Raw genomic sequence first — 25,991 nt, 5'->3', positions numbered from 1 at the left:
CTTAGTTTGTCCCCTGCTTGCTGGGGCTGAGTAAGTCTGCTGTGAAAAGCAATATTTGTATGTTTGTTAATATAACTTTTTACTGCCTTCCAGCTAGCTAGTAAGTCTGCTGTGAAAAGTGATATTAACAAACATACAAATATCAGTTTTCACAGCAGCAGACTTACTAGCTAGTGTGTCTTTAAAAAAGCAACCAACAAGCAAAAGAAACAAAAAAGACAAGAACATGCAAAGCAGTTTATTTTGTTTCTATTCTGTTTAGGTCCAGTAAAGAATAGAGACAACTGTAATTATTTTTATTATTGAGTCTGCAAACAAACCAAAAAAAGTCCTACATAAATTACAATGATTTGGACATGTACATGTGCAGATTTATTTGTTTTTCCTAAAGTTAATTAAGTATTTTAGGAAAAATTGTCAGAGAGACGACCAGCAAGAGTTGGTGGTTGCACTCTAAGGCCACCAAAACATTTCTTGTGACAACCCCTGCTTTAGGAGATGCACAAGTTCCACAGCTGCATAAGCCATGTAAACATGTATGGTACAGCCTTTCTTTGCTTAGAATGAAATTCATTCCTGTTTTCTCCCCTCACATACAGCTAAAAACTCTAGTTCAAGCCCTCATCATCTCATATCTTGATTGCTGAAACTTTTTCCTTTTTGGTGTTGCCAGATGGAGTCAGTTTTCCCTCAAGCCCTTTAATATATTCTGCCATGGGAGTAGCTCCCAGTAAAAATCCAGAAAGCCACTATATCTTCTTTTAAATCCCTCCTTAAAATTTTGCTGTGATATCTCCAATATAGGTGACAATGGCTAAGCCGTGATATGCCATAACTGCTTCCTATTGCACCAAATAACATTGTTTCACTATTACCTTGTCCTCCCAACTCATCTGTTCGAATTTCTCCACCTGTTATTTCTTGTCATATTATACAAATTATAAATTGTTGGAGCAAGAACTCTTGTGTGTGTATAGCATCCAAAACAATGGAACTTTGCTCCCTGAATGAGGCTTCTAAAGTGTTACCGCAACAAACATAATTTTAAAAGTCAAATTTTTCTAATGGTAAAAGTGCATGTTGTCTTCATTCATGTTTTCCATAGTCACCTTCAGAAAGAGCCTAGGCTTGGAAAATTTCCTGCAGAAAGCTGAATGTTTTGGGAAGTTTTGGACCACCAAAGAATTCAAAGGGAAAACCAGAGAGAAATATAAACATTATTATGATCCCATTGTACCCCAGGAGCTCCACGCTGAAGGGATCACTTGTATCTGAACATTGAATAGATTGAAAGCCTGCATTGTTAATGGCCTTGTCAAGGTTCCTCCCCCACTCTGAACTCTAGGGTACAGATGTGGGGACCTGCATGAAAAACCTCCTAAGCTTATCTTTACCAGCTTAGGTCAAAAACTTCCCCAAGGTACAAAATATTCCCCCCCGTTGTCCTTGGACTGGCCGCTACCACCACCAAACTAATACTGGTTACTGGGGAAGAGCTGTTTGGACGCGTCTTTCCCCCCAAAATACTTCCCAAAACCCTGCACCCCACTTCCTGGACAAGGTTTGGTAAAAAGCCTCACCAATTTGCCTAGGTGACTACAGACCCAGACCCTTGGATCTTAAGAACAATGAACAATCCTCCCAACACTTGCACCCCCCCTTTCCTGGGAAATGTTGGATAAAAAGCCTCACCAATTTGCATAGGTGACCACAGACCCAAACCCTTGGATCTGAGAACAATGAAAAAGCATTCAGTTTTTTACAAGAAGACTTTTAATAGAAAAATAGAAATAAAGAAATCCCCCCTGTAAAATCAGGATGGTAGATATCTTACAGGGTAATTAGATTAAAAAACATAGAGAACCCCTCTAGGCAAAACCTTAAGTTACAAAAAAGATACACAGACAGAAATAGTTATTCTATTCAGCACAATTCTTTTCTCAGCCATTTAAAGAAATCATAATCTAACACATACCTAGCTAGATTACTTACTAAAAGTTCTAAGACTCCATTCCTGGTCGATCCCCAACAAAGACCAGCATACAGACAGACACAGACCCTTTGTTTCTCTCCCTCCTCCCAGCTTTTGAAAGTATCTTGTCTCCTCATTGGTCATTTTGGTCAGGTGCCAGCGAGGTTACCTTTAGCTTCTTAACCCTTTACAGGTGAGAGGAGCTTTCCCCTGGCCAGGAGGGATTTCAAAGGGGTTTACCCTTCCCTTTATATTTATGACAGGCCTAAATTCACCATGGCTACAAGAGGTGAAAGCAGGGTGTAGTTCTCCCACAAGCCCAGGTTCTTAGCTTTGCCCTATTTCCCTGGGGAAGGGAGGCGGCGGGTTCTGTGCCCGCCGGATGGCGCTGTAGGCTGGCACCATTTCCTAGGAACCCCAGGGCATGCCCTGATGCCGCACATCTGGGCGGGGCTGGCGCCCCCTTCTCCCCCGCTGAGGATTGTGTTCTCCTTTAATCCGCGCAGCCACACAAAGGGACGGGGGGAGGCAGCCCCCCCGGAGAAGGGGGATGCGATGGAGGCGGTGCGTGCAGCTCCGGTGCTCTAGGGGCGCATGAGCGAGGCGCGCACTGGGCTAGAGGGACGCAGACACGGGGGATCTGCTCCTCTCGCCACGGGAGGTAGCCCGCCGCCTCAGCATTGAGTTTCGGCCCCCGCCGGCAGGCAGCTCAGGGCCCCGCAGGTAACAACCCCGGGCGGTTGCATGTCCCTGTGGCCGCGGCAGTAGCGCGCTCCGCTCCACGAGTCTCCAGCAAAGACATTGGGGGAGGAAATTCCGTTGTAGCAGCAGGCGGGGTGCTGGCCGGGCCCTGCCTATGCCCCGCTCGGGGAGGCTGGCCCCCGCTTGGCCCTCGCTCCACCTGCAAGCTCCGGATGCTGCAGGGGCAGACTCCCGGGAGCTCGGTGGGAGGATGGGCACATGGCGCCGGAGGCGGGGGGCGGACCTGGACCTGGACCTGAGCGATTGCACAGAGGTGCTCTGGCTTCTCGCTGGGGGAGGGTTGTGAGGGTTCTTGCCTATGCCACGTCTTGGGGGCATTTCTGCTGCCTCAGGGCAGCAGCATGACATTGGGCCAGGCGAGGCCAGTGCATAGCTCATGCTCAAGCAAATTGGTAAGCAGGGTCTGGTATGAATGCATCGAGCATCTCTCTGTACAGAGGGCCAACTTCATCTGCCCAAAAAGCTGAGGAATTCAGCAAGTGAAAACAAAGATGGAGCGTCCAGAGCAAGTGGGCTGGATTTTTTACTCTTGTTTATTTTAAACCAGCCTGTGGACATCCTCAGCTACAAAGAGGCAGCAGAAATGTGCTTGTGCTGAGATGAAAGAAAAGAATTAGCAATACCAGTCCTTTTAATTCATAATCCGGTTTCCACAGAGACTGCAAGAGGCTGAGCTAATTGAAATATAATTGAAGGTTTAAAATTATAGTGGGTGCCTGCATTAAGGAGAAATTATTTAGATTATGCTAAAAATAAACTGAGCAGTTCAGGTTAGTGTTATCAGAAGATCTTAAAGATTCAAGCCCTGCTTGACAGGTGTCAGTTTTTATAAGACGAACTGCTTGGTTTCTTGCAATTGCAGTTCTTTTATGTGTTTATATATCTTTTGAGTTATCTGGCTTACTGGCTATTTTAAGACAACTGTCGCTGTTGTATTTAAGCACCAAACAAGGCATCACATTATATAACTGCACTCTGGGGATTTGAATAGTTAATTTTTTTTTCAGTGCTCAAGGGGCTTCTTGCTTAATACAACAGTAACTCAGACACAAATTTTTTTTTATTTCATTACACTGTAAAACACTATACTTGAATCCCATAATTAAGTAAAAGGTTAGGTAAGCCATGCTTTGAATTTTCTTGGTAGACAAAAGTATAATGTCTCCAAGAAACTGAAGTCCTGCTTAACAGCAGACAGTCATGCAGTTTCCAACACCCAAAATTTTATAATTCATATGCCTTTCCTGACCTATTATAAATAGTGATTTTTCTGGAAAGATGTTGAAATGCAATTGTTTTTGAAAAACAATCTATCTTGGAAAGTATGTCCTCAATACTGATGCTTCATTCCATATTAAGCCAAGTTTCCAAACCAAGTTTGGAAACTATATAAACATACTAGAGCAAAACCAATTTCTAATATAGTTCAGCCATCCAATGTGGACAGGCCAAAAAATGTCAGAATCCTATTTAAAGATTCTGTTCCACTACAGGCTGACTAATCTTCAGCTGGAGCAGTCCAAATTTTGTTTCTTATCCAGTATGGATTTAAAGAGTCCTCTCCCTAGGCCATGAAGCTGGTCAAACCTTCTGCCCCAATAATAACTGAGCAGGAATAAACTTAAAAATGTATTAGGGTTTTGGAGAGTGCCCAGTTTGAGAGGAAGAGTGCATCTCGGTGAGTTTTTGTCTTCAGTGTTGAAACGATACACGTGTGTATTGTAATTTGTATGCTCAAAACACTAAGTGTTGCCTAAATTTATTAGTGACCTAATAGGCATAGGACTGAACCTACTAGCTGGAAACCAGTATTAGGACAAGAGGTGCTCACCAGCAAAGCCCAGGGGGAGTGCAGTTGCATTGTTAGGGTATTGAACTGGAGTTGGGAGACCTTGCTATTTCTGCCAGACCTGGTTTCCCAGGTCCAGGCTGAAATTTCTGATCAGAACGAGCGAGACCCACCCACACCAGACAACTGCAGCTAATTGCCCAGTGGTTAGGGTTCTCACATGGGATGTGGGAGCTCCTGATTCAGTCTCTGCCTAATTCAGACCAGAGACTTGAACCTCAGCCTCCCACATCAGGTGGGCGTACCATGGATTTATTTATTATCTGTCCCTTTTCTTATTGTTCCTAATATTCTGTTAGTTTTTTTGACTGCTGCTGCATATTGAGCAGATGTTCTCAGAGAATGATCCACAATGATTCCAAGATCTCTTTCTTGAATGGTAATGGCTAATTTAGACCCATCATTTTGTATGTATAGTTTGCATTATGTTTTCCAGTGTGCATTACTTTTCATTTATTGACACTGAATGTCATCAGCCATTTTGTTGCCCATTTACAAAGGGATCTCACAAAACTGAGTAATTCTTTGTAGTCAGTTAGGACTTAACTCTCTTAACTCTTAATTTTATATTGTTTGCAAATTTTGCCACCTCACAGTATACCCCTTTTTCTATATGTTGAACACCACAAGTCTCAGTACAAATCTCTGGGGGACACCACAATTTACCTCTCTCCATTCTGAGAACTGACCATTTATTCCTACCCTTTGTTTCTTATCTTTTAACCAGTTACAGATCCATGAGAGGACCTTCCCTCTTATTCCATGACAGCTTACTTTAATAGCCTTTGGTTAGGGACCTTGTCAAAGGCTTTTTGAAAATCCAAGTACAATATATCCACTGGATCACCCTTGTCCACATGCTTGTTGACTCCTTAATCGAATTCCAATAAATTAGTAAGGCATGATTTCTCTTTACAAAAGCTGTGTTGACTCTTCCCCCAACAAACTGTGTTCATCTATGTGTCATTCATTCTGTTCTTTACTGTAGTTTAAATCAATTTGCCTGATACTGAAGTTAGGCTTACCAGTCTGCAATTGCCAGATTCACCTCTGGAGTTTTTTTTAAAAATTGGTGTCACATTAGCTATCCTTCAGTCAACTGGTACAGAAGCTGATTTAGGTGATAGGTTACATGCCACAGTTAGTAGTTCTGCAGTTTCATATTTGTGTGAATACCATCTGGTCCTGCTGACTTATTACTGTTTAATTCATAGAATCATAGAAGATTAGGGTTGGAAGTGACCTCAGGAGGTCATCTAGTCCAACCCCTTGCTCAAAGCAAGACCAACACCAACTAAATCATCCCAGCCAGGGCTTTGTCAAGCTGGGCCTTAAAAATCCCGAAGGAAGGAGATTCCACCACCTCCCTAGGTAATCCATTCCAATGATTCACCACCCTCCTAGTGAAATAGTTTTTCCTAATATCCATCCTAGACCTAACCTAGACCTCCCCCACTGCTACTTGAGACCATTTCTCCTTATTCTGTCATCTGCCACCACTGAGAACAGCCTAGCTCCATCCTCTTTGGAACCCCCGCTTCAGGTAGTTGAAGGCTGCAATCAAATCCCCCCTCACTCTTCTTTTCTGCAGACTAAATGAGCCCAGTTCCTTAGCTACTCCTCATAAATCATGTACCTCAGCCCACTAATCATTTTCGTTGCCCTTCACTGGACTCTCTCCAATTTGTCCACATCCTTTCTGTAGTGGGAGACCCAAAACTGGACACTGTACTCCAGATGTGGCCTCACCAGTGCCGAATAGAGGGGAATAATAACTTCTCTTGATCTGCTGGCAGTGCTCCTACTAATGCAGCCCAATACGCTGTTAGCCTTCTTGGCAACAAGGGCACACTGTTGACTCATATCCAGCTTCTCGTCCCCTGTAACCCCTAGGTCCTTTTTTACAGAACTGCTGCCTAGCCATTCGGTCCTTAGTCTGTAGTGGTGCATGGGATTCTTCCGTCCTAAGTGTAGGACTCTGCATTTGTCCTTGTTGAACCTCATCATATTTCTTTTGGCCCAATCCTCCAATTTGTCTAGGTCACTCTGGACCACCTCAGTGTACACCCTAACACTCTGGACCCTACCCTCCAGCATATCTACCTTCCCCCCCTCAGTTTATTGTCATCTGCGAACTTGCTGAGGGTGCAATCCATCCCATCATCCAGATCATTAATGAAGATGTTGAACAAAACCGGCCCTAGGACTGACCCCAGGGACACTTTGCTTGATACTGGCTGCCAACTAGACATCGAGCCGTTGATCACTACCTGTTGAGCTTGACCATCTAGCCAGCTTTCTATCCACCTTATAGTCCATTCAGCCAATCCATACTTCTTTAACTTGCTGATAACAAATTTATCAGTTTGTTCCCAAACCTCCTCTGTTGATACCTAAATCTGGAACAATTCCTCAGATTTGTCACCTAAAAAGAATGGCTCAGGTGTGGGAATCCTCCTCACATCCTCTGCAGTGAAGACCAGTGCAAATATTCATTTAGCTTCTCTGCAATGGCCTTGTCTTCCTTGAATGCTCTTTTAGCACTTTGATCATCCATTGGCCCCAGTGATTGTTTGGCAGGCTTCCTGCTTCTGATGTACTTAAACAAAATTTGCTGTTGTTTTTTGGGTCTTTGGCTAGTTGCTCTTCAAATTCTTTTGTGACCTGCATAATTATACTTGACTTGTCAGAGTTTATGCTCCTTTATATTTTCCTCAGTAGGATATGACTTCCAATTTTTAAAGGACGCCTTTTTGCCGCTAATGGCTTCTTTTACTCTGTTGTTCAGCCATGGCGGCCTTTGTCCTCTTACTATTATTTTTAATTTGGGGTATACATTTAATTTGAGCCTCTATTATGATGCTTTAAAAAAATTTCCCTGCTGCTTTTAAGCTTTTCACTCTTGTGTTCCCTTTAATTTCCATTTAGTTAGCTTCTTCATTTTTGTGTAGTTCATCTTTCTGAAGTTAAATACCACTGTGGTGGTCTTCACTCCCCTCCCCCATATGTTAAATTTAATTTTATTACGGTCGCTATTACTGAGCGGTTCAGCTGTATTCACCTCTTGGACTAAATCCTGTGCTCCTCTTAGGACTACATCATGAATTGCCTCCCTTTGTGGATTCCAGGACTGTCTGCTCCAAGAAGAGCAGTCATTATTGGTGCTTTTCAAAAATCTTTGAGTGTTATAAAGTTTAGTCGTCTGAATCTAATTATACGGCAACATCCGGGAGTAACAATGGCCACGTACCCTGTTTCCCAAACTGGACATCCCAGATAAACAACTTCCTTACTGTTGAAAAAAACTCATCCTGACCTTTTTTTGTGCTGTATTCTGAAAGTCAGCAGACTCTGGCTAAAATGTAAACGCTGCCCAGTACTTAACATGGCAACTGACAGAACCTCAAACCATGAACTATGAAAACTGTTCAGTCAATGAATTACACTAATGTACACAAACATAGAATTTAGCTCCATATGTTCAATACTGCTTGAGCAGAAAAAGTGATTTGCTATATTACCAGTTCCTACAACAATCAGAGTTGAATTGAACTGATATTATTTTGTTCAGCCCTCAAAAGTTAAAAGATCTTGTAAATGTTTAGGTTCCTGATTACAGGTGTGTGTCTTCAAAAGCAAACAAGTGTACCTTCATGATCTTTATATAAAACATTTTGAGTCAGTAGTTAAGGTAATGCTCAAAACATCAATTTTCTAATGTAGAGGTTAGAAGTTTTTTTTTTTCATGTAGTTTGTGTGGTGGTTCTTAATAGGCACTCAGTATTTTAACTGGATTTTATAGCTAATATTTATTAGTGCCTTATCTCGTTGATATCAGTTATAATTTTAATTTGTAATGTACTCTTGGAGAGATATGTTCAATATACCGTATATATTTTAACATGCTGGTTTATATACAGTATGTGAAACTTTACTGATTTGGGGTGAAATTGATTAGCACCTCAATGACAGACTGCAAAATGTTCCGCAGCATGCCAAAGAGAAGAATCTGTAACTGAACAAGAAATAAATTCCAGATTTCACTGAATGAGTAGAACACACACTCAACAAAGGAGTTTAGTTGGGCCCAAGAAAGGTGGTGGCAACTGTACAAATGAAGACTCCAAAACAAAGAAACCTTAAAGATTCATGGGCATGTTAATCTAAGCATATTGATCCCAAATTTGGTAAGTGCTCCACTCCCAATGCTGAGTGAGGATAGTTGAGAATGACAAAAAGATGATTGGCAAAACAAGAGCTTTTGAGAATAAAAATAACTTGTTACAGTCATATCTTCACTCAAATACTCTGAGATCAGCAAAGAACCTATGGTCTCAGTTGATGTAAACTAACATGGGTAAGGAGCCTGTCCTGCAAGATCAAGCACTTGCTTCTAATGCACTGGCTAACCTAAAATAGAACTGTGCCCATATTGAAAAGAAAAGCTAGCAATTGTTTCAGGTAGTGAGCTGTTTCATTAATGTTTATGGGAGAAATAAGGCTAGGTAGAAACTGATCATAACCAATCACAATACAGAAATTATTGCCCAAAACACTGTCTAGACTTAAAAAAAATGATCACTAAACTTCTTGTCCAATGTGAAATGCGGGCCTGGAAAGGCCTTCTTATACCAGACATGTTTTCAAAGGAGTTTGAAGTAAAGACTCACACAACCCATTTCCAGAACAGTATTTGAGAAGCTAAAACAAGAAACACAAAATGCCTCAGCTGAGCCTTACAACAACCTCAGAGAATAAATTTAAATTGATGACCTACAGAATTATCCCAGTCACCTCCAACCATACTTTTTTGTGGGTACTGTAGAGATTAAATTGTTGCATTTGATGGATTTCTCTACCGATGACATGTCATAATACTTACAGCAGGAGGCTAGAATCAATATTTAACATTGTAAGAATATCACAATATATATCACAATTCTTTATTAGGTCACCAGTTCTGAAAATTATGGGCATGGCAAAAAACTTGGTACCAACCTCTTCAACCAGACAGTTAAGCCTGAAGTAGTTACAAGCAGCAGTATGCCAGCAAACTAAAACAGAATGCCAAACAGGATATCATTATTGCAAGTGAAAGAGAAGGTTAGATTTAAAACAAAGTGGCTGGTGACTTGCTAAGGTAACACCTATGTTATTTGGACCAAGATCATGCATCGCACCCACTTTATAAATTGTAACAATGAAGGTCTGCATCCCAATTAACAAAACATACTTTGGAGGAAACTCTTAGCATTCACTATTGATACTGTAAGAGGCAGGATATTGGGCCAGAGGGACTACTGGACAACGTTAGAGCTCAATCCTGCAAGGTGCTGAGCGCTCTGGGTATGATTCAGCAAAGTGCTTAAAGCATACTGTATGTTGAGCCTCAAGCACATGAATAGTCCCCATTGACATTAATGAGACCACTTGGTTTTATCTAATACATAACCTTTGCCTGCATTAATGCTTAATTTGATATTGGAAAATGAGGGAGGTTATTCAAATGATTGTACCTTGACGGCCTGTTATTGGAACTATGTAGAAAAAGGAAAGTTTAAAAAAGGATTGACTACAATATTTTCTATGGATTTAAATAAAAATAAATTGGCTTAACATAGCATGACAAACTTAATTATAAGGAACATTTTCCACATACAGTAATTCACCCTCTGCAGGGCATTATATAATTAATCTGCAGAGCATAAAAACAAATTTAGGTATAAAAAATCCCTAGTGCTTTCCCCTAGGTTAGTAGGGGGGATATCTAGTTTGTTTTAATAAAATAACCAGATTCAGTGCACTGTCTAAAGAAGTGAAATTCTTTGCAAGTTATGTCATACGTTTTTCGTTATGATTATTTGTGACAATGTGCTCAGCCCTGTGGAAGGCACAGATGTTGAGACCAGACTCTGCCCTAGAGAGTTTACAGTCTAGATTTGGTCTGCATTGTCTGAACAAACCTAAACAGCAGCAAGGAACTCCCAGGTCATGGGGGGTGAGGGAGACTTATTTCTAGTTTATTGAGCTACTGTTGGAATTTTGCAAAACTAACATGCTTCCTAGGGGATCTTATTTTTCTATAGTTGTAGTAGACTCCTGACTTTCTGGTTTTTCTCCCTCTTTGCTAAATTCATAACTCTGACCCACAGCTCACCCATTGTTTGTTTGTGACACTGACTGAATCCACTAACTACATGCAAGTGAAGTTAAATGAAGTTTCAGCCCGGACTGTATTCAGGAGCTTGAGAGAACTGAGATAAAGTTTTCTTTGAACGGTAATACCCAGATGGACTAATTAGACATTTCAAAGCAGAAAGGAATGCAAACGCAAATACTATTTTGAGATTAATATCACAGAGAGTAAAGTCACTTCTATAAAATCCTGGGGGAGCTGGATAAACTGACATAAACTGACAAATGCCACCGAGCAATAAGAAAATGAACTATTTGAGGATGCAATCTTCATAAACAATATTTAGATGAGAGGCAACACACTGAAACTACTTTCACATGACACTGGAATGAAAGAGGCAAGTTGCGGGAGATAATATCTTTTATTGGACCAGCTTCTGTTGGTGAGAGAGACAAGCTTTCCAGCTGCATACTGGAATGAAACTTTGTGACCTGTCCATAATGACTTTGCCAAATAAGACATGTAGTGTGCAAAGATTAAAGGATAAAGGGCTTTTTTCTTAGCAACCTTTGAGTGCTGTTGCATATTTCTCTGCAAAGAATATTTTAATTAATTTTACAAGAGTAAAGTACAAAGATTGTTTTGGAACCCCCAATCCGTTTACAACTCTCAATAATGGGTGTTTTGTCTTGAATGTATGATCTCAAGAGGCAGAGTAACTGTTGCTATTTGAAATTGAGAAATTGTTCACTAGTGGAAGGGGAAGCATAATACAGAAAAGAAGTAACAGAGGTGTACAATGAAGTAGCCCTGCTCTAATTTATGCTACCTTCTCCTCTAAGAGCCAGAAATAATTGACTTCAATGAGAGTTGCACCTGCTTATGCCTGGACCCAAAACTGTTCCTATAGAATGCAAAACTGATATATGATGGCAGCTCTCTCCTCCTGCTCCCACCAAGTGTTTAAGTCCCTTCTGGTCCTCCCCTCCTATAGCATGCTCCTGCTGCCCCATCACCTCCTAGCCACTTATCAGTTTTCCCCTCTGTGGTATTCCTGAAGTGCCTAAAATTGTGGACTAATAAGCAGAGGAGCTCGAACAGGCATGGAAATGGCTGTTTTCTGGATTATGCTGCATCAGAGAGCTGTGCAACACCTTGGCAAAAAGATATTATGTTACTATTTGTAAGGCCACATAACTTCATTGCACATTGGACCCTAATCATATTTAGCCCAAGCAACCTACTAAAGAAGGATGCACTAAAATGAAAATGCTAGCATTATACAGGATAATAAAATATCTGTATGTCAGAGATACTTGACTTCAGACATTATCTTTCCTTATTTCAGGATTGTTTCTGAATCACAGTCCTGCAAGAAGAAAATCATTTTGGTTTAAGTTGAACATTTGTCTCTAGCATTAAGACAACAGCTATGCCAGTGCTATCAGAAGATTCAGGTAATTGGTCTGCATGCTTTCAATTTAAGAATGGCTGAAATCCTAGTATGTTCTCACACAAAGCACTATCTGTAATTTAATTTGTTAAACTAGAGTTGAGAATGTACACATTTATTTCCCATCAATGCAATTACTAAAAATCAAGGATATCACAGTATGAGTGGGACTGGATAAAGAGATGGATTTCAGGAGGAACATAGTTTGGTGACACACCTGGAGTTCAGTAATGTAATCTGGTGGCCAGGCTCCTACTGGACAAACACAGGCCTGTCAGCATATAGCACTGTTGTCTATGCATACATAATAATGATAATTTTCCTACAGTTCTGATACTTTTTATGTCACTTCTTGCTAACAAAATAAATAGCACCTGTTGTGACAATATTAGCAGCGTCCGTTAATAGGAGCTGACAGATCATGGCATATCTATCCATCAGCTCAGTTGGTGCAGACTTCTAAAAACATTATTTCATTAGCTAGCATAATGGGTTTCGGGAAGGCAGCATGCAAACGTCCGGTATGGTATTTCTTTCCCCTTCCTGTGTCTCAATTTACCTTTCTGCTATGGTACAGACCAGAGCTTAGTCTTCAGAACTCTGTCTACATATATTGTCCAGAGTTAAATCAGATAGGAGAGTGACAATCTCTAAAGGAAAATGTTTACTAAATCTCTGAATATATGAATGCTTAAGAGTTTACTTATTACTTTAAAGATAAACACACGCAGGATTTTTTCCCCTAAGTTTAGTACTCGATACTATCACAAATTGAAATGCAAATATCTGTGTACACTTCCCTAGGAGTCTTCTCTAGGAGGATTTACCTTTCTGTCTGTGGAACGGTGTCCAAACCCTTTGTAGGACACACAAGCTCCTCAAAGTCTGGGAAACAAGTGATAGCTCCACAGTCTCTTTCAAACTCCCTTTGAATCTCTGCAGCAACAGTCTGCAATTTGCACAGCCTGCAGAAATTCTAATGTTCTTCTCCAGTGAGGTAAAGAAGCCTGCAATCTGAATCTAAAACTGGCAAAAATCCCTGGACTGTAGTCCTCACAGCACATCATCCTTGCGTTTGCACTGTTTCACCACTGAGTTTTTCATGGCTCCCATTCTTCCGATATATAAATTCCTCCTCCTCCTCCTTCTTCCATTAGTTCCACTCTCAGAGCATGTCCTGCCAGCCTGCTTGCCTACAATGGAAATCACATTCAAACAGCTAATGGACTGCAGACTTACTAGAGGTAGGGAGGGTGACTCTGCTGGCTGGGCCAGAATCATCAAGAAACTGGGTAGGGTGGGCACTAGGTGTACCCATTAGCTGTTTGAATGAGATATGTCTATATTGCAAGTGGAAGCTTGCCTCTCAGCCCAGGTTGGCAGACCTATGCTAGCTTTACTTGAGCTAGTGTTCTAAAAATAGCAGTATGGTTGTTGCTGCATTGGTGGTAGCTCAGGCTAGTCACCTGAGCTCAAACCTAGAGGGTTGGGTGGGCTTGCACTCCGGTTGCTAGCTCAAGCTGCCACCCCGCTGCAACGTCCACACTGCTATTTTTAGCATGCTCTCAAGCAGAGTTAGCACAAGTCTATCTGGGAAAGGAGGCATGCTGTCAGCTGCAGTGTAGTCATTCCCACAGAGTCCCCCCCTTGCCTGATTCTTTAGTGGTTATTGATTATTATTAATTTCCCAGTAATTACTAATTCAAAGAGTTGGGGATCATGGGGTTTTAGTCCCAGAATCAGGCACAACAGAAGCAAAGTTATCAAGTTTGGGTTTCCAGCCCGACACTGATGTGCACAACAGTGACACTCACTCTGAGGGCAAAGCAAAACTTTACTCATTGGGCTAATAAAACTACTTAAAGACACAACTGCTCCAAACCCCATACAAAGATAGCAGTAATATAAAGTGACACTGATATTTTTTACCATTCCTTACATATACTCACAACCTTAGGAATCTGGTGGTAAGAGACAAGCAGTCATCTCCTCTGTCCCTGGCATGCCAAATAAGTTCGATGGTCCAGATCTCTTTGACATGGTGGTCTGGCCTATTATAGGGTCTGATATTTTCCATGAATATTCATACAAATGCTCATCTTCCTTTGCCCATATTGAACTTCTTCACCCTAATAATGTTGAGGTATCCTTATCCTATATTGATTAGTATATTAATTATTTTAACTTATCATGTACATCAGTTTGTTGCCAAGGCAAGTCCATGGTTAAGCATCTGCCAGCATTTTTATCCTAAAATATTCAAGCCTAGTATCAGTTCAGTGTTCCTGGTATTGTTTTGTACAAACTTCCCCCTCCAGCACAATGATCCCAGTTCCCCAAAACTCAGGGTCACTGTTGGGCAACTTACTTATGCTAAGGCTCATAGGCCTCAAAGACTTATGCTAATTGCCTAAGGGAATGCCTTACAGGATATAGGCCTGTAGGTTCCTTGCATTACTGCTAACTTGAATGCTAAGCTAGCTCTGTGGGTAACTCCTCCACACAAAAAATGCCACCCACCTGCCTCAACAGAGGGGGACTTTGATGGGGCCAGCGGTGAAAGGGGACAGGCCCAGCAGTGAGGAACACCAAGTGTCTTCTCCCCTGGGAGTCAAGCATCCATTGGCCAGTTGTGGGGATGGGTGCAGCTTATCCAGCATTTCCCACCTCCCAGGGTTTAACCTGGGGGGGCCCTGTGGTACTTCTTTTGGCTCCATTCCAGGTGGGATCTTTTTGCTTTCCTAGCAGCACCTTCAAGCCATAGTGGTTAAGTAGGAATGTGCTTAATACCTAATTGTGGTACTTGGGTTGAGTTGTTTGTTCGTTGCAACTTGGGGCCAGTTTCCAGTGCGGTTAAGAGAATAATCAACGGTTCCCAGAGCTAAAAAACCTGGGGTTTTGGGGCCTTGGGCTCATGGGATAGGGTAAGACCTTTTGCCCTTTGCAAGCTGAGATCCCCACCCTTCTGCGCCCTCTGTCTCTTTCATAGGGTGGAGGTGGGTCTAGGATTCAGAGACAGCTGAGTCCTGCCAGATTGGCAGAGGAAACCTGTAACTTGGGGTAGGTTTATGTGGTAAGGAGCCCTGTAACCCTTACACTGGAACAAATTAAATGCCTGGTACAGGACAGTATGAGTAATGGGTGGGTAGTGTCCCCCTCCCCTGTGTTAAAGTTTAATAAAAGTTGTGACCTTCCACTTAATTCCATGTATGTGTTTATCTTTTTGCAGCTGTGTCCACATCAACAAAAGATGGATCCTTCATACTATTTCTTTCCTTATTTACACCTCTCAATGCTGCAATGCAAGCAAGTGGGTTACTCTAGCTTAGGTCCAAGATATAATGTAGACGAGTGATTGGGTATTTCAAAGAAATCTCAATGTTATTGGAATGCAGGGAAACATCAGACACAGGGAGCAAAATTTTACTAGTTGTGATTTTTACAGTCTTAGAATCAGTGGATTCTGCCTTTGCTGGTTTTGGCACATGTAGAAAATTCATGTGAGATCTGCTGTTTAAGAAGGGAGTTGAAAATGAAGAGCAATGATTGGAAATAAGCTGCAACTCTCAGTATAATCTTAATTATCAGAAGCACAATTTTATTGTGCTGGTCAAATAAAATTATTAACAATGCAATAACAGAACTCAGATAAGAGATATTAGTTATCCACAAAGCTTTTGTTCTGTACATTTTGCAATTAATTTAGGATTGCATGAGACTTTGGCCCTGTTGACATCCCAGCTAAGACCTGACTCAAATCACAAAGAAGAAATGGGATTCCTTAGAGATGTCTTCAGTGAAAAAAGTCTGAGTTATCTAATGAAGGTAAATGTTTATTTCACAAAATTTCCTTTTCTTTGTGGCCTGTATTTCTCAGTATTCTTAATTTCTTTGCCACAAGGCTTACTTGTTTTTACATAGAAGAGAAAACTGAACAGAGAAAATACGTATATTAAAGTAACTTTAAATCAACAAACATGAACAATATCCTACGAAAATTACTCTTTTTTGCTTGCTCTGAAATGAAATTTCTGCCTAGTTTTGAGTGAATGTCATTTTGAAGCTGGAGAAAGCTGCCATCACTAAGAATCAGAAGAGGGGATTCTCTTGTCACATAATTGATATTTTCCTTGTTAAAATAATAATTTTCTCTATTTGGAGGTTTTTTTTGTTTTTTTTGTACTGTCAATTAACTAACTGATAAATGCAAGTATCAGTGCCCAGTAATGAAAACATTTGAGTATAATAATCAGAATTTTCCTTTAAACCATGGAACCTCAGTTTCACAAGATATTCTCCCATCTACAGAACTAACAGCAGCAAAAATATGAGCAGGACTATTCTGCTCTTGACATGGATCATTCATTAACACACAGGTCCCCACATTGTGGGGTGTGCCCCCCTTAAGGGGCATGAAAGAACATTGGGAGGGCATAGGGGGCATGGGCCAGCCTCCCTAGGGAGCGGGGAGGCTACGCCACCCAGTTTCGGCCCTTGCTCCTGGCCTCGCCCCCAGCTTTGGCCCCTGGCTGTGTCTCCGTTCTCAGCCCTGGCTCCTGGGGAGGGGGTGGTCAGGGCTAAGTGGGGGCATGACCCTGAAAAGTTTGGGGACCACTGCATTAACACTTATGATATTTGACAAAATAATATGCCCTTTTGATATAAAAATATGCATCATGGACTAATAAAAAGTGTCCAGAAGACTAATTTGAGGAGTACCACTATAGAATTAGTAATGCCAGTTAACACACAAGTAATATTAGAATGTTCATTTAAATCCTTTTCTTTGCTGATTTGCCATCATCACTGATGAGTATATCCACCAAAGTAGTGATTTGATCCTGCTGTAAGTCTGATCACCGAGGTCTGAATATGGGCAGAGTACTAACACACAGCTGTTAGATGATTATTTAAGGCAAAAGGCCAAAGACATTAATCAAGTCTTCTTTTTCTTCCTCCAAGCTACGCTGCGAGGGAGATTCTTTCAAAGAGGCATAAGGGATTTAGGAGCACAAATTGGGCTTTGTGCTCCTAAAACCCTCTGGCACCTTTGAAAATCTCCCATGCATTAGTTCCCTTGATGATAGTTCCTTTGGATATAGATCCTTCTGGTTTCAGCAATAGGACTTTCAGCTGATGACCTCCCATACGTTGCAGTATCAAAAAATCAGAAATTCTTGACCTTTGTAGTCACTTACCTGAAAACACCTGTGTTTCAGATTCATGAAAAGCTCCGCCATTATGAAAGACAGAGTCCAACTCCTGTTTTACATAGTGCAGCAGCTTTAGCTGAGGATGTAAGTATGTTTGTCCAGTAAATTCTTTTTAATGTCTTAGATGCTTAAGTTACATACTAAAGAACCGAAAGTCTCCAACTGACGTTACTCTTGCCTGGACTGAACTAAAACACAACTCAGATTTTTTAAAAAAAAGTTGATTCCTGTTTCTGTTGCTACACATGACTACACAGACTCCTGAAGGAAGATTTGAGGGAGCATTTGGACAGAATTCACAGCACTTGTGACTGTGGGATTCACTGCCACAAGATATTACTGAGCCTAAGAAAAACTTCAAATCCAGACTCCAGCGAGAAACTGCTGAATTGGAATTCATTTGCAAATTGGATACTATTAATTTAGGCTTAAATAGAGACTGGGAGTGGCTAAGTCATTATGCAAGGTAGCCTATTTCCTCTTGTTTTTTCCTCCCCCCCCCCCCCCCAGATGTTCTGGTTTAACTTGGATTTAAACTTGGAGAGTGGTCAGTTTGGACGAGCTATTACCAGCAGGAGAGTGAGTCTGTGTGTGTATGGGGGTGGGTTTCTGGAGGGGGGTGAGGGAGTGAGAGAACCTGGATTTGTGCAGGAAATGGCCTAACTTCATTATCATGCACATTGTGTAAAGAGTTGTCACCTTGGATGGGCTATCACCAGCAGGAGAGTGAATTTGTGTGGGGGGGTGGAGGGTGAGAAAACCTGGATTTGTGCTGGAAATGGCCTAACCTGACGATTACTTTAGATAAGCTATTACCAGCAGGACAGTGGGGTGGGAGGAGGTATTGTTTCATATTCTCTGTGTATATATAAAGTCTGCTGCAGTTTCCACGGTATGTATCTGATGAAGTGAGCTGTAGCTCACGAAAGCTCATGCTCAAATAAATTGGTTAGTCTCTAAGGTGCCACAAGTACTCCTTTTCTTTTTAAGATGTTATCATAACTCAAAAAAGTATTGTCCATTTATATGGATAAAGAAAAATATCCTGAGTTATAACAGTAAATATTACAAAACAAACAACAGCTTTGGCAAGGATATAAGTCCTCAGGTTTCAAGGTATAAATCAACCTCTAGCTAGTGGTGGTTAGCAGGAAACTTTTCCCTGGAGACGATATCTCAAGACTGGCTACTGTGTGTTTTTCCCCTCTGAAGTAGCCAGTACTAGCCACTGTCAGAGACAGGATACCAGACTAGATGGAACACTGGTCTGATCCAGTCTGGCAAGTCCTGTGTTCCATTCTTCTGCTTTAGGCAATTGTACTTTCAGCAACTTTTTACACTGAAACAGGAAGTAAAAGAATAACTGACCTTCAAATAATTCATTTAAAAAATTGAGGTTTCCACATTTATGCTGTTAGCTTTGGAACTTAAAACACCTCTTTTAGTTTTACTGTTATTTAACAAATATATTCAATATACACAGTAAACTAAGTTGCATAAAACTGTACAGAATTCTTTCCTGTTGTTTTCCCACTAAATACACAGGTTGGAGCTATCAGTGAATAATATTGATCTTCTTGTCAGTTTTTTCCCCACCGTCATAAGGTATATAGGGCAGGCCCTGGGCCATCCCAGAGTTGTCCTCAGTGTATTTCTGGGGAAAGGGCTACAGTGTAAAAGGAGGATTTAAATCACCTTTATCCCTCCCCCCTGATCCTGGGCCAGTCCTAGTACACAACCTAGAACAGCCCCAAGGCTTCTCTAAGTTGTGCTTGGCTGCCTAGAGGCTCAAGGAGGAGTTCTGGTATCCAGGGATTGCTGAGAAGCAGGGGGCTACACACCCTACATTGATTCTGTGCCACCTGGTGGTTCCCATTCACAAAATGGGAATCCTGCAGGGGCCAGTTAAACAGTCTCTCTGGCTGCTTTGTGGTATTGCAGTAATGAGCATGGTATAAACACTGAAGAGAATGGAGAAACATCACAGCTTACGTCTTTCTGGCTTAGGAAAACTTGATAGAACTCATCTGTACCCATTTATAATTGATCAGGAAGGTCACTCTTCAGTGGTACGTGAAGTTGGTCTCTGAGCCCCCCACCCCCAACATGCAATAAAAACTCCAAGGCCCACCTGTGCCACAACAACTGTTTTTCTGCATATAAAAGCCAGGGCCGGCATTAGGAGGTAGCAAGCAGGGCAATTGCTTGGAGCCCCCATGCAGTGGGGCTGGGCTTTCTGCCCTGGGCCCCTGTGAGTCCAATGCTGACCATGCTTGGTGGCCCCCCTGAAACCTGCTTACGGCCTTCCTAGGGGGTCCCAGGCTCCTGGTTGAGAACCACTGCTCTAGCCGGGGATGTAATCATGTACTGGAAAGCCTGGAAGTATTTGGAATATTTTAAATGATTTATCAGATCCCCATGACAATGTACTAGTAAAGGCTAGTTAATCAACTTAGAGTTTAGTGTTGGTGTATTTGTGTAGGGTTTACATCTAAAGGCCTCAATTTTTGTCCATTTTCAGGCACTACTATAATATACACATAATAAAGCAGGTTAGAGGCATGCATATCTTTCAGGATACATGCATATTTTATTGAAATTGCCTTTAAATGCATATTTCAGTTACTGTTGCTTCTTGGAAACATGACCGAAATTAACAAACGTTGACCAGAAAATCCAGTTGCAAATATATTGCCTTATGTTCTTTTGTTAATATTTTTTAAGGTAATTGAAGAGTTGCAGACTACACCAGTGAATAATGAAGAAAAAGAGCTGCTTCAGCTATTGTCAACACCACATCTTCGGGTAAAACACATACTCTTAAGCAATGCAATTCTCAGCATGATTCCCAGACAGAAAATATTGTTAAGGGCAAGTTACAACTAAGATTACCTAAGAGGAGGGAGAGACCCCAAATATGCTTCCTAAGGATTGCAGGACTGGGGTTCTAATTCCTAGACATTTTAAGAGGTGTGCAGAATCTGTCTCCTTCTGCAGATCGAGGAGACCAGGGGTTTGTGGCATGTGGGGCTCCTAATGCAGAAAGGGTCATTATCCTTCCCTCCTACATATTTTCGAAGGTGGGAGACAAGAGCATTGTCCCTATCTTACTGCCGCCACCAGCCCTCTGCTCACTATAATCCATTCTCACCACCACACTGCAGACCTCTTAAGTATGAATCCTGTTTGGCCTCTCTTTGTTAATCCATGGAGTTTATTATGGCTCATGACTGTTCTGAAGAATTTATTTTAACTCATCTGTCTCAGTCAGTGCAGGATCCCCGGAGCTGTGGGAGAGCATAAATTACCAGAGCCCACGTGCTATTTGGGAGAGCCCGTTTAAAATCTTAGTTACTTTAAAAACTGGACTGCAAGCAACAAAACTTTGGTTCTGTGCATTAGCGCTTGAGTAGATGAGCCCAGTGAACTGTTATTTCTCTTCTACCATTTGTTTTGTTTTTGACAGTGTTGCAAAAATAAGTTAGAAGAAGCTGTGGAGCCTCATGGTCATGACTCTATTTCAGTTGCTATTATTCAAGAACCCCTTCTCCACTTTTACTTCAGTTTGTTGAAAAGTTGTTACAGGCCCAGCTGTAACCTATTAATTTGGGGGACGGGAGCTGGTGGATTTTATTTGGCTGCTCAATAATCATAGGACAGCAGTAATTAAATATTATAAATACAGATTTTGCATTTACAAAGCACCTTCCTTCCCTTTCAAGATTGCAATATGTTTGACAAACGTTAACTCAGTTGGGCTTCTTTGGGAGCTAGTCAAGACATTTTGGCCACAAATCAAAATGTAGCGAACTATATTTTTACTGGCATGCTGCTGCCAGCCGGGGTCCCGGCCACCAGCCCCGCTCAGCCAAGCTGCCTGCCTGGGTGAATGGAACCCCAGGCCAGCAGCAGGCTGAGCGGGGCCGGCGGCCAGGAGCTGGAAGACAGAACCCCAGACTGGTGGTGGGTGGCTCAGCCCACCACTGGTCTGGGGTTCTGTCCACTGGCCCTGCTCAGCCCGCTGACAGTCTGGAGTTCCAGCTGCCGGCCCCGCTCAGCCTGCTGCTGGCCTGAGTGAACGGAATCCCCGGCCAGCAGCAGGCTTAGCAGATCTGGCGGCTGGGACCCCAGCTGGCAGGAGCTGGCGGAACCCCACACCGGCAGCAAGTGAGCTGCTGCCAGTCTGGGGTTCTATCCGCCACCCAGCTCAGCTTGCTGACAATCTGGGGTTCTGGCCCCTGGCCCCTTGCCAGCCTGGGTCCCGGCCATCTGCCCCGCTCAGCCTGCTGCCACCTGGGATACCAGTTGCCAGCCCCGCTCACCTCGCTGCTGGTCTGGGGTTCCAGCTGCCTGGCCCCCTGCCAGCCGGGGTCCGGGCCTCCGGCCCTGCTCAGCCCTCCTGCTGGCCTGGGGTACTGGTAGCCAGCCCAGGGCTCTGCAGCCCTTATCAAAAATTACACCACAATTAGCTTAAAAACTTGAAAACTGAATTTTTTTGTATATTACAGTAATCGTTAAAAATGTATAATGTTAATAAATACATAGGTTTGATGAAACAAAATAGTTGTACTTATGTGCCTGTGCTTAATTTGTGTTTTCAATGATTTACCTTCTAAAAAAAATCTCGCATATCTCGCACCCCAAGAAAGGGCATCTCTCACCCCCAAGGGGTGCATGCACCCCAGGTTAAGAACCACTGCACTAAACTGATAAGATCATAAGATCTGCATTTTAATTTAATTTTAACTGAAGCTTCTTAAACATTTTTAAAACCTTGTTTACTTTACATACAAGAATAGTTTAGTTATATAATATAGACTTTTAGAGAGAGACCTTCTAAAAACGTTAAAATGTATTACCGGCATGCAAAACCTTAAATTAAAGTGAATAAATGAAGACTCTGCACACCACTTCTGAAAGGTTGCCGACCCCTGTGCTATTGAAAGTTAAATTAAAAAAAGAAAAGAAAATGTAGCCATAGAATGTGATATTATAATATACCAGTAGACTCCCAATAAAGTTGTATGGTTGGTTGTCATCTGAGCTTCCAAATATCCATTATGTGAAATATTTATTGATGTAAGACAAACCCTGTAATGCAGTCTTTCCAATTTCTTTTCTCTAATGCTAAATGCCTCTGTGGCTAGATCATTCCAGGGAAGAGCAAATGACTGGTGCAGATGAAAAGTGTAAAGGATTTGCCTGCAAAAAAGGCAAAGCATTATTATACACAAAAATCTGCACAAGCAAGATCATTTTAAAGGGTGACTTGAAGAAGCAGTTAAGTACTTTCTTTATCATCCCTCGCTTTCAGTTAGTGCATGGTCCTGTTCCTACTGATGTCCATAATAAAACTCCCATTGACTTCGGAGGTACAGGATCAGGCCCTTAAAGGTGAAGGGAAGAGGAAATATTCAGGATTCTTTCTTTGAGTATGCAGGTGTCTTTTTAACGCAAATTGGATCTTTAGCTTCCTTTTTCACTAAAGCAGGCAGAGCAGAAACTCATTATGTTAGCTGTGAACCTTTGTACTCTTTTAGACAAGAAATAGTTTATGCTTGCCAAGAAAATAATACATGGATTTTCACCAAAGTAGACATGCTCTTTTTGCACCGGCTCTTATGTCTGGAATAAGAGAAATGGGATCCTTCTCAATTTTGCCTGAACTATTTTAATCTTTTATTTTTTTCTTATTGTACAGGCAATGCTTGTAGTACATGATACTGTTGCCCAGAAGAACTTTGACCCAGTCCTTCCCCCTCTGCCAGACAATATTGATGATGATTTTGATGAAGAATCAGTTAAAATTGTTCGTCTAGTGAAGAATAAAGAGCCGTTGGTATGTATAGGGTACTCCTTTCGGCAGCGTGTAGAGTACATAAACTACACTCCCCCGCCCCAACATGAGTATAAATAGCAGTATAGATAATGAGGCACTGCTTAAGCTACTAGGGTAAAGAAACTCGTGACCCCTGTCTCTATTAATTCAAGGGGTATCTCCCTGTCTACACTGCTATTTTTAGCACTGTAGTGACCTGCTGCTGAAGTTTTTCCCCAGTACAGGGAAAGACTTCTACAACAGGGAGCTGCCGGGGCCTTTTTCTGCCACAGGGAAAGACTCTCTGCTCCACCAGCGCCCTGTTGCAGGAGCCTTTCCTTGGGGCAGGGGAAGGCTCTGGTAGCTTCCTACTGCTATCCAGTATCTTTCTGCAGCAGGAGCTTTTCCCTGAGGTAAGAAAACAGGAGTGAATTTCATTCTAAGCAAAGGCTGTACCATACGTGTTTACAAGGCTTATGCAGCTATTGAATTTGGGCATCTCCTAAGGTGTACATGAAGCAATGCTCATATGAAACTGTCTCATTCAGTGAACTTTGGCAACTTAAAATGTACACAGCATAGCACACTAAGCTCTTTCTTCATTTCTATAAAGTTCATTCAGTAAGTCCATATCTCCTGGAACTTACACTGTGTAGTACAGGGTCTGACTAAATATTTCAAATTTAAATTTTTTCTTTTAAAAAAAACAAACCAGGAAATTCCATTTTTAAAAAAAAGCTATATTAAAGAGTCCAGAAGCAAAAGTTAAGGTTGTGCATTCAACCCCAATTCTTCCCCTTGTGCTTCTGCATTACAAAACAGTCATCAATTATATACTATTTCCCAAATACAATATACATTTTTTTCAATCTTTCCTCATAGGTAGTGTTTTCTAGACCTTTAACCATTTTTATTGCTCTTTTCTGGACTCTTCCAATTCAGCCACATCTTTCCTGAAATATGGCGTCCAGAACTGGACACAATACTCCAGTTGAGGCCTAATCAGCACAGAGTAGAGTGGTAGAAGGGATTGCAGTTGTACTCACCCATCTGATTATCATATAAAAGCAGTGTCCAAACACAAGTTGGGTTGATAGCAAAATTAGTTACGAAGGAAGACAAAATTTACTTATTGTTTTCCCCATACGAAAAGACCAAATTCAATTTTTCAAAATTTAATCAGCTTTTTCATTATTTTGCCATTAAATGTGCTCTAAATAAATGCTTTATCCTGGTTTATTATTTATGTTTCAGGGTGCTACCATCAGAAGGGATGAGCATACAGGGGCTGTGATTGTAGCGAGAATCATGAGAGGTGGTGCAGCTGACCGCAGTGGTAGGTTTCTGAATAAAAGCAGTTTCAAAATACAATTTATAAACTACATTTTAAAACTTGTAAAAAGGTTTTAATAATTTCTAATGAAATCCTATGGTTACTCAACTTATCCTTGCAACAAAGCCCGTTGCCAATTGTGCCCACATATCTATTCAGGGACACCATCACAGGGCCTAATAACATCAGCCACACTATCAGAGGCTCGTTCACCTGCACATCCACCAATGTGATTTATGCCATCATGTGCCAGCAATGCCCCTCTGCCACGTACATTGGTCAAACTGGACAGTCTCTACGTAAAAGAATAAATGGACACAAATCAGATGTCAAGAATTATAACATTCATAAACCAGTCGGAGAACACTTCAATCTCTCTGGTCACGCAATCACAGACATGAAGGTCGCTATCTTAAAACAAAAAAACTTCAAATCCAGACTCCAGCGAGAAACTGCTGAATTGGAATTCATTTGCAAATTGGATACTATTAATTTAGGCTTAAATAGAGACTGGGAGTGGCTAAGTCATTATGCAAGGTAGCCTATTTCCTCTTGTTTTTTCCTACCCCCGCCCCCCCCAGATGTTCTGGTTTAACTTGGATTTAAACTTGGAGAGTGGTCAGTTTGGATGAGCTATTACCAGCAGGAGAGTGAGTTTGTGTGTGTATGGGGGTGGGTTTTTGGAGGGGGGTGAGGGAGTGAGAGAACCTGGATTTGTGCAGGAAATGGCCTAACTTGCTTATCATGCACATTGTGTAAAGAGTTGTCACTTTGGATGGGCTATCACCAGCAGGAGAGTGAATTTGTGTGGGGGGGTGGAGGGTGAGAAAACCTGGATTTGTGCTGGAAATGGCCTAACCTGATGATTACTTTAGATAAGCTATTACCAGCAGGACAGTGGGGTGGGAGGAGGTATTGTTTCATATTCTCTGTGTATATATAAAGTCTGCTGCAGTTTCCACGGTATGCATCTGATGAAGTGAGCTGTAGCTCACGAAAGCTCATGCTCAAATAAATTGGTTAGTCTCTAAGGTTCCACAAGTACTCCATTTCTTCTTTGAATACTGACATTTACCCTACAGATATCCAAATAAATGCTTATTCAGCATGTCTCCAGTCTCCACAGGGTTAATTCCTAATATATTTGACCTTGCACTTCTTAGAGGCAGCTCTATTAGAATTTATTAAATGATCTGAATTGAGCTTGCATGGAGATTTTATACATAGCAAATAAAGTATTGAAGTGTCATTAATTTTTGTTATAATTTGTCCTATTTAATACAATAGTAATACAATCCCAATGCTAATGTATTACTATGATGAAGAAATATTAGCAAATTACAGCTTTCTTCTAGTCTCTTATTAGCATTTTTCATATTAAAATAATCTGATAAGACATTTATTGTGAAGGGGATAAAACAGTGCCATTAGCATTTCCGCTTCACATCAATAATG

The 25,991-nt window shown here is 41.5% G+C and overlaps 1 protein-coding gene across 1 annotated transcript in view; it reads left to right on the top strand.

The window, feature by feature from the left end:
- Positions 1-25,991, top strand: part of MPP3 (MAGUK p55 scaffold protein 3) — a 101,591-nt gene that overhangs the window by 43,395 nt on the left and 32,205 nt on the right. The window contains exons 2-7 of the mRNA XM_077806368.1: positions 12,068-12,176; positions 15,879-15,997; positions 17,392-17,469; positions 20,110-20,190; positions 23,087-23,224; positions 24,458-24,539. Coding sequence (XP_077662494.1) covers positions 12,152-12,176; positions 15,879-15,997; positions 17,392-17,469; positions 20,110-20,190; positions 23,087-23,224; positions 24,458-24,539 — 523 coding nt within the window. The 5' untranslated portion in view covers positions 12,068-12,151. The remainder of the gene's footprint in view (positions 1-12,067; positions 12,177-15,878; positions 15,998-17,391; positions 17,470-20,109; positions 20,191-23,086; positions 23,225-24,457; positions 24,540-25,991) is intronic.

Source organism: Eretmochelys imbricata, chromosome 27 (assembly GCF_965152235.1).
Source record: "Eretmochelys imbricata isolate rEreImb1 chromosome 27, rEreImb1.hap1, whole genome shotgun sequence".
Taxonomy (NCBI): domain Eukaryota; kingdom Metazoa; phylum Chordata; order Testudines; family Cheloniidae; genus Eretmochelys; species Eretmochelys imbricata.
This window is presented reverse-complemented; position numbering and strand designations above follow the sequence as displayed.